Source organism: Centroberyx affinis, unplaced genomic scaffold (assembly GCF_046629955.1).
Source record: "Centroberyx affinis isolate AG114_WGS23_722 - 3 ecotype Tasmania unplaced genomic scaffold, CSIRO-AGI_Caff_v1 ptg000067l_1, whole genome shotgun sequence".
NCBI lineage: Eukaryota > Metazoa > Chordata > Actinopteri > Beryciformes > Berycidae > Centroberyx > Centroberyx affinis.
Window position 1 is genome coordinate 37,410 of NW_027278778.1, and position 9,436 is coordinate 46,845.

Below are 9,436 nucleotides of genomic sequence, written 5' to 3' on the forward strand. Positions count from 1 at the left end.
TTAAGCTTAAAGGGGCATTAAGTAATCTATGACCTTACCAATAGGAATCACAACATTGATAGAACTCGTCTCCTTCTACAAAAGCCTCTACCACAGCCTCCCCTCCCACTGATCATTTCTGATCATTTTGTGCTAAAATCTTACTTAATGCCCCTTTAAAAATGGTTGGCATTGTCTTCGTCTGGGCATGTGTTTCTATGTATGTACAGTCATTTACGGCATATAGCTATACTGCTGAATTATGAAATGTGTTTGTTTCAAGGGAACAAAAACCCTAACGCTTTGAATGGTTTAGGAAAGGAAGTTGAGTCATGGCTGGTCTCAGATCACCAAATGTACAAGACTTGTGCAGCCTCCGGCCCACACAAGTGCAACAACTGTATTATGTTATAAACTATAATACAAGTTAACACATGGTTACTGCCTCACAACTGAAGGCTCATTTTGAAGCAAGAAACTCATTGCTCTCTTGAAATCAGGATGTTGACATGACAAAAACTAGTGTTGAGTCATGCCAATAAAGTCTTCAACTTAACCATTCTTGTTTGCTCTGCATTTTTATTTAGTTATGTCAATGATGAGACTGCAGCGATTTCTTTCATTCATTCATTTATTGATGTGTATATACACCTTCCCAACATTTTAGCCGTTAATCAAAGTTTGAAAGGTAACAAATATCAGAATAGTTAAAAATATGACAGTGAAATAAAGGGAAAACATAGATAAGTTTAGTAAGAAAGTGAAAAGAAAACAAGTAATCTAGAAGTTGGCAGACATCTTGCTGATATCTTGGTTCAGGTCCACAATGTGCGTCTCGATTCTCTTGTGTAGCTCATCCAGCGAGGTGGACACGTTGTCGTACAGAGCCTGGACACAGTGAATGAAATGGTTAGTCTCCCATCGCGGGTGCAGCAATAACAGATCTGGGCTGCGTGCCTGACATGTTGATGCAGAACCACCCTCCTACCTGTGCGTTCTCTGTCTCTTTGCTGCAAACGTCCCTCAGGCTCTGCATCTTGGCCTTCAGCTGCTGGGTCTCCCTGGAGATCTCTTGGATTTGGTCGGCCATCTCCTCACGCTTCTGATGGACCTGGTCACACCGCCTGAAGGACAGTTGGGTGAGGGCGGGTCCATGAGCGCGTTTCACGAGAGCCAGTTCAATACATGGGACACAATGAAAGCAAGTTCCCATTGTGATTTTGATGCAAAATACCTAGACTTATACGTGACTTTCCCTAACAATGTCGGAGCACTTTCGTGACCAAGATTTTTTATTCCTTCCTGGTTTGTTAAAGCTGCGTTAGACAGATTTTTATGTAAAAACACACCTGTCTTATCAGCCTAAATGACAAGGTGGGGCTACAACAGAGAAGAGCGTCCCATCACCCCTAATTGAGATGCCATAGATTCACCCTATTTGCCAAAGTGATGGTGTTGGATATGGTCACTTCTCCACCCATAGGGAGTGACTAATTGCTGTTTAGGAGACAGTTTGGATTTCAGTGAGCAGCGCTCCGTCCAGAGAAAGCTGGACTCACCAACGTTAGACCTTTTGTCTCTCATTTTGTTGGTTTCCTTTGGAATTAAGCATCACAGACCAGTCAGGTTGGAAAACATGAGTGTGCTGTGTGCAGTTTACTGATGTGTTGTTAAGTGATTTCTGGGTATTGAAGTTCAAGCAGTTTTCACAACAAACAGCTACTTCTCGCTGCCATTTGAAGCCACCAACATGCAAAGTATACAATGAATGTGTGAAGCAAGTTGGAAAATACATTCTAGTAGAATCCTGTAAAGTGACCCATTTGTAAAATTTCCTGATAATTCCTGATTTCCCTGTCTGGAATACACCTTCAAAATTCATTCCGTGACCAGTGGGAACCCTGTGCAGGACAGCTACTCTAGGCTACTTCAAGGGAAGATTCTTCATCTAGAAGAACCATAAGTTATGTCCTCTGTGTAACAAATAGTAGAGCATATTGTATAGTATGCCACTGAAGTAATACCCCAACACATCCTGAACGTGATGCTCCTTCATCTCCTTCTTCTTCTGCCTGCGGATCTGCTGTTTGGACTCCTTGTCCAGCTTCATGCCCAGAGCCCTCTTTAACTGGCCTTCCTCGAGGCCCAGGTTCTTCAGCTCCTTCTGCTGCTTCTCATACTGAGCTGCCAGCTCTTGGACCTACGCACACACAGGAACACACAAGCGCATGCATTAATGTACAATGAAGAAACAGGGCTTCTCAAACGTTTTCATTTTTGAATTTGGTAGTAATTGGGCAGCCAATCAGGAGTCTGTTTGATACAGAGCCATTGTTTTGCTTTGATTTGATTGGCTCACAGTGTACGATGGTCAGCAGGGACAGAGTTTGAGAACAGGCAAAAACCAAAGACTGTATAACTGAGGCATTAGCATGTTATCGTCTCAAAAAGTGAGCGGCCAGAGTGGCGGGTGACCCCTATTGATTTATCCACCATAGACAAACTACTGGCATTTGGTGCCTGGTGAAACCTAGGATTAGAACAATCCTTCCTATACATTCTCTCATTTAGATCATTTCTAATGAATTAACGCTATCAAGCTATGGACAGTTTCTGACTTAGAGGGCAGCCTTCATTATATTATTGGAGTTCGAGACAAACTTTCATTCCACTTCCACTCTCCCCACGGCGGTGCTGTCTTTTACACACTGCTCTCTGAGCGGTTTTCCTCCCCACTGGCAGGAAAAGTTGGTCATGTCCGATCCAATCATCGTCACGCTCCCCGTCGGGGTACAATCACAAACCGCTCACTTCTCCATCTCAGTTCACTCACCTTTCGTGTCAAGTCACATCAATATCACCGCCTCATTCTCCTCTAGTTGAAATCGAGTACAGTGTGTTCTGTGTTCACCCCACTACTGTAGAACCAAAGATGATACATGTGTTGCATTTATAAACCTTACCCCAATAAGCTAATTTACAAACTAACATGTTCACTTTTTTAGCTACTGCAGAACAAGCACCAGTTTCAGTTGCTTTGAGCTGGCCCACATTTCACCCAGAATACGTACTGCATCTAGTTTTTATTATTCTATTACTTATTTAGAGCTTCACCCTTCTTCTTGCTCGCTACCTCATACATACTTGATTACAGAACTCTAATTCAAGAGTTTTTTGCTAGTATACTAGTAGTTTTTTGCACTAGTATTTTGAGTCTCTATATTTAAAGAATGGAAACCTTTTCAAGTATTTATGCTAAAAACTCTTTTTTTATATATACTGTATATATATAGGCTACACACAATAAACACTGAATAATACTGAATAACACTAAAACTGGAGAATACGCCATTGTGTATATTATGCAAATAAAAACAACAGGTGCTTATGGCTATACCTGTTTCATTCTAGGAGTTGTAAAATACATGGTGGCTTATGGAGTTCATATTTATAGACTATTGTATAGTCTATTATAGACTAATATAGACTATTGTATGTATTACTCAGTCAATCTGTATGCTTGAAATGATCTTCACATTTCAACCTGCTCTATGTGGTACGGTGCTATGGAGCACCAAAAACGCCCGTCTTTAAGGACAGGACGGCAGTTGTGGTACTTATGCCTAATGCTTCATTTATCACATGCATGCTCCACTCCAGCCTTACTTCTACTTTAATGTATCTACAGTTTTCAGAAAGCCAAATTTAAGACATTTTAAGAGCTCTTTTTAATGCCAATTATAATTGAATTTAAGACCAATTAAAAACCACACTAAAGAAACAAAGCTGGCAAACCAGGCCATTTTAATTGAACATTGTTTAATGAAACTTTTAAATAAGAGCACTTTAAAAAAAAAAAAAAAAAAAGGTATAAGAAAAGTATAAAAAGGACAAAAATAAATTCTGTTTACTAAAGCAGACACACAAAAAAATTGCACCTAAACTTGTTCTGTATTGATCTAAGAGTGGGCATGCAGAGAAAAAAGAAACTTTAATACTTTTTAAAGCCTTCAGGTTAGATAATTTATTTTAAAACTTGTTTCCGTTTGTGGATACCTTGATTTTTTTCCCCTTCGAGCTAGTCAGCATCTTTTTATTATGAAGCCAAACTTGAATATGCCCGCACATTCTGAATTTGATGAACCTATACTTCACTATATTATTAATTTTGACTCTTAAAAGTTGAAATAAGTAGGATTTTTACTCTTCCATAGCACATGACCATAATACATCTGCAGGGGAGTTTGACAGGGTTGTTGATGTGTCCTTATCCTTTAATTTACCCTATTTAATATTGCGCTTCAAATACTAGTTATTCATTCTCCTTTTCTGGTCCCAGGTTTTGAACACAGAGCTGGACACACAGCAGTAGCAGGTTGTTCGTACCTCCTCCTGTCGCTGCTTGGTGTTGTTCATGCCGCTCTGCAGGTCCTGCAGCAGGTTGTACATCAGCTGGATCTCGGCCTCGCTGTGGGTCACAACCTGCACCGCGTTCTGCAGCTCCACTACGCGCTCGTCCGTGTGTTCCTGGTACCACAAATACAACCGGTTAATAACGGTAGTGTTCAAAGACAGGTTTCAACCGGCATGGGTTTTTCAAAGCCAGTATAAGACTTTTGGATTGTAGCTGCTGATATTAGATATCTTTAAAGTTGACCATTCTTGTGCCAAAAACTAAAATTAAAAGTATTCTGTGTTTTACCCCATAACTTGTATTTGTGGAAAAGCCTCTGAAATGGCATTTAGAGCATGGGACACTAAAACTCTTCATTGAAACCCAGGAGGAGGAGGAAGAGGAAGACAGAGAGGAATGGGAGGAGGAAGAAGAGGAAGAGGAACAACAACAACAAATAATTCAGGTATGTGGATTCTGTTCAAAATGTTGCATTAGAAGCAATTCAGGTTCATGGCTTCCCATAGACAACCAGTGTAGTATTCATTAATTCTACAATAAATATGTAATCACACCATCATATGAGAGGTGGACGACATTGACTGGACCAGATCTGATGTTTAATACACGGCCAGCAACGGCCCGATACATCTGTCTAACCCTATATATGAAAATGCCAGGTTAGGGGGCCAAAGATCTCCCCGTTTCCTTTTCTACTCACGATGGAGATCTTGATGTTCTTCACATTCTCCCTCATCTTCTCCATCTGGCTCTTCAGCTCCTCCGGAGACTCCACGATCTGAGACTTCAGCTTGCCGATGTCTTCCTTCAGGGTGCTGAGGTCCACCTTCAGCTGGGCCTGGCGCACACATTCAAACAGCACTGAACAGTGTTGAAAAGGCCTTGCACCGATTAGACTGCCACTGGTGTCCGGTGTTATTTCATGGTGCGTACTGTGCGTATTTTCGTTTTGTCTCCCAGAAACTATGGAACATGATTTCTGCGGCTTGGGAGTATTTTTGTGGTCCGGAAACAATATTTTACATGATTAAAAAAAACGATATACATATAGTCTGCATGCCAGAACAAAGTCCCATATAATATTGCATGCAATGAGATAAAAAAGCAGTTAAATACACTGCATCACCATCACATACCACTTTCTGAGTCCTCTCTGCAATTGTGGTTTTCCACTCCGCGATGGCGTCGTTTATTCCATTCTGGAAGGAAATATGTTTGTTTCAGCCTGACTGACAGCACAACACAAGGACAGGGATCGTGTGATGATCATGTGGCATTTTTTTTTATCACTTCCTACCACTTCCTGGTATTCGTGCATGGTGGCGGTCTGGAGGTCAGAGAGCGCGGCTGCCAGCTCCTTGGCCTCGGCCTGCTGCTCCGGTGGGATGGTCCTGAACGCAGAGGGAGAAAAGCCGGTACGCATCTTAATGTGCAAGTCTCCCGTTTTATCTTCCGTTTCGAGATAACCGCCATGCAATATTTTATTTAACTAAGACGAGCAATAACAACGGCTCTATGTTCTATAGCCGTTTTATCTTTCATGTCCAGATTTAAAGATGAGTTACGTAAGATTTTAATGTAAAAATACATTTGTCTTATCAGCTTAAATCACAGCATAGGACTGCAACTATTTCAGACTCCCAGCAAAAACAGCAATAGTTCCATTTTACTCTAGTTTAATTCACAAGAAATGACACAAATTACAGAATGTACTAGAATGACTGTTGTAATCCGAGTCTCATTCTTGCCACTATTATCTCTGCATGTTCAGTGTATATGTTTTTTCTGCTAGGATTTGAATGCCTCACCAGAACTCATTTTACAGCAATATACCAATTAGAAGATGATCTCACGTCTGTAATGCAACACTTACGTCAGCGTCTCGATCTTCTTCTCCGCTTCTTTTATGCCTTTGGTGCAAGTTTGCAACATGTCCATATCGGCCCTCTGACAAAAGAAAGAGCAACTGTTACGGTATGCACAAATCCAGATACACACGGATTCACGAGTTGTAAAAGTGTCTGAAAATTTAAATAGAACATTAAGTGAAAAATGTGCAGTGAAGACATTTCTCTAGACTACAGCATCAGCTCCATCAGCTTTATTTAACCTTTATTCAGGGAAAGGTTTAGTGAGCATGAATCCTCTTTTTCAGCATCAGGGATTTGAACTGTCGACCTTCTGGTTACAAGCCTGTTGCTCTAACTTTAAGCCCATCACCAACCAAACACCCCCCTCCCCCCCGGCTGTGCCTATGCGGGAAGATATAACATACAAATCTGGCCTGCTGCTCCAAGACCATCTCCATCCGCTGCTTCCTGAAGTGAAGAAAGTTCATGATTCCACTTAGAACAATGAGAGTTTTCTTCGTTTCTGTAAAGGAACAGGCAAGACAATTATTTAAGGGCTGGTTGAATGTGGCTTAACCAATAATATAATAATAACTTTAGCAAAACTCAGAAAATCATATGCTTACTTGGAGCCAGAAGGTCATTGAGTGAGAAGTCATACACATAGCACATAGGCAGAAACTGCTGCCTGAAAAAGATCATGCACAATGCTGTTCAATAGGACTGTATAAAACAGTGTAGAAAAATACATATCGTGCATAGGATCATGTTGAAGTCCAGTTCCATCAGAATTGGTTGATATTATATCCATGAAGGAAAGCCAGAATACTCACATGCGCAGGTAAACACTCATGATCGCAGTTGACCCCTCGTGAAATGCCGGATACTGAATGTTTTCCAACAGCGGAACCTGTTGGAAACCAAAAACGAACTCAAACACTCAACAAAAAAGGCAAAGAGAATAAATAGGCGCAATGTGGGGATGAGTCTGCACACAGCATTCACCGTGGAAATGATAGGTGGAGGGGGTGACATTACAATGCCAGACAAACAGGAATTGACATGATTGCTCTGTGGAAATCTGAAATCTTATTGAAATTAAGTGATCCTTATTTGATTGGATATATGCCGAAATGAGGAGAGAGACCATATCTATTAAAATTACAAGTCTCAAGTCATGTTGTGGCAGGTAGGCTACTATGCACGCTTGGATGTGACACAATACTTACCATGGAGTGACACTCCGGTCTGAAACGATACAGGAGATGCAGTATCCTCATGTATAACCTTTGGACCGACTCTGGCTAAAAGTGAGAAAAATCAATGAGCTTCATTCTGTTGGAGTTAACTGACCAAAGAGGAATGACTGCCTGCAGATGATACAGTAAACCCCGATACGTGCCGTTCCCTCTTGTGTGATCCAGCACTTTTACAGTTGTTTCCCATTCGCCACCGCGGTCTATTTTGGTGGAAGAATGTGGGGAATGACAGGCGAATCAATTTTACAGTGCTGCTTGGTGTATTGGGCGTATGCCGAATTCAAGAGTGGGTCCTATCCGATCCGTAAAGGGTATTAAATCTTGTTCAAACAGGTATTTAATTTTACCGATAAGCAAAGCAACAATAAACAGTCAGATTGTTCAATGGGGTTTGGCGTGACGTCCTCTCCACACGAGAAATTGGAACGTAACGGGGCTAATCCCTAACGTCAGTCATTGATAAAGCGCTAACACTACAACGGTGATATTTCGCTGATATAATTTAGCTACTCTATGAGCTCTCTCTACTCCCATTATGCTATTATAAAATATTCAGAGATAAGAAACCTTACACATTACCTTTGGAGTAGGAGTCAGATCACTCTTCGTGAAATGTTTTGCCTCTTGACCAGTAAGGACTTCAGTTCGGTAAAAGTTTACTATTGCATCCACCTTATAGACTGGGAAAGTGTTTTCCGTCATTGTTGCTATTTAGTGACGATAAAAATCAAAAGTTTTACTGAGACAAACTACTCCTTAAGACAGCAAATCAATTTTTGTATCTCAACGACGATACAAAATTGGCGCCTTAAAATGACTTCCTTGTTGTGGTTGATTCAGACCATTTGATTGGTCAATTTGTCCTTCTTCTGTTGTTAGTTAGATTGCATAGAATGGTCACTAGCGCCCCCTACCGTGGTAGGGGGCGCTAGTGGCGTACAGCAGCAGAGAGTCTAGTCGGACTGTGCTTATCCTCACATTCTCACAACTCGTTTAATTTATAGACTTGTTTGTATGTACTTTTTTATTTTACTCACTTTTTATTCTTGTGCTGTTGTATATGGTTTTATGTTATTAATGTATTATTAGTATATTTTCACTGCCCTTTCTTTTAAATGTGTTTCCTAATTCTTATGTCCTTTTAATATATTTTACTATTTTTGTTTTGTGCCGTTTTGTAAACTACTTTGTAAATTCTAATTTCAAATAAGAGCTAAATAAGAGCTATAAAATGTATTATTATTATTAGTAGTAATAGAGTAATAGTAGTAGTGGTAGTTGTAGTAGCTGTAGTAGTTACTCATAATTATTTATGTTGCTCCTAAGGATTTTTGAACAATATTCATCTTTCAAAATGTCTCAGGTCTTTCTTTCTAACAAGCCATCAACATATCTGTTCAATGCAACTGGGATGCAATGGGATTTAAGGGTGCAGGGTGAACTCTCTTTTAGTATAATAAAGCACAGAATATGTGGGTTCCTTACTACTTTGCATAGCATCTGAGTCCAGTTTCAGAGATTTTGATGGAAAAATATGAACCATCACACTCTCTTGTCACTATATGGGAAAGTAGAGAGCTTTGCATTGCAATCGAATTGCCCCTTTTGCTGTTAAAGTGGATTGTGGAAGTCAACAGAGATTCTCACTGAAGAGTGGGTCAACTGAGTTAATGTGGGTTAAAAATGAAGAGCAAATTCCTTTAGTCTTGCAATCTGTTAATCAATTCTCTAAAGCAGCAGGTCTACAATTAAATTTAAACAAATGTGAGCTATTGGCCTTATGATCAACCATTACAACTATCATATAACATACAGGTGAAAAGTTAAGTACAGGTGAAGTTAAGTATTTGGGTATCTTTTTCAGCAAAGATAAAGAATCAAGAGAAAAGGCTAACATTCAGAAAAATGTCATGTAAACCAATATGAAATCATTG

The 9,436-nt window shown here is 40.1% G+C and overlaps 1 protein-coding gene across 1 annotated transcript; it reads right to left on the reverse strand.

The window, feature by feature from the left end:
• Nucleotides 1-623: 623 nt before the first annotated feature.
• Nucleotides 624-8,274, reverse strand: nuf2 (UF2 component of NDC80 kinetochore complex). Its single transcript, XM_071520758.1, has 13 exons — nucleotides 8,082-8,274; nucleotides 7,473-7,547; nucleotides 7,077-7,153; nucleotides 6,870-6,931; nucleotides 6,669-6,766; nucleotides 6,267-6,340; nucleotides 5,691-5,784; nucleotides 5,530-5,592; nucleotides 5,094-5,231; nucleotides 4,366-4,506; nucleotides 2,004-2,179; nucleotides 968-1,103; nucleotides 624-867 (listed from the first exon to the last, which is right to left on the reverse strand). Exons 1-13 carry the CDS (start codon nucleotides 8,202-8,204, stop codon nucleotides 760-762), a joined length of 1,365 nt encoding a protein of 454 aa, XP_071376859.1. The 5' UTR covers nucleotides 8,205-8,274; the 3' UTR covers nucleotides 624-759.
• Between the last annotated feature and the right edge of the window lie 1,162 nt (nucleotides 8,275-9,436).

Bases quoted from the DNA above. Each gene is read 5' to 3' on its own strand.
- nuf2 (XM_071520758.1), bottom strand. From the start codon at position 8,204: ATGACGGAAAACACTTTCCCAGTCTATAAGGTGGATGCAATAGTAAAC. The intron at 6,932-7,076 runs GTGAGTATTCTG...GATCTTTTTCAG, and splicing joins ATGAGTGTTTACCTGCGCAT to GCAGCAGTTTCTGCCTATGT. The intron at 6,341-6,668 runs GTATGTTATATC...TTCTTTTGTCAG, and splicing joins TGGAGCAGCAGGCCAGATTT to AGGGCCGATATGGACATGTT.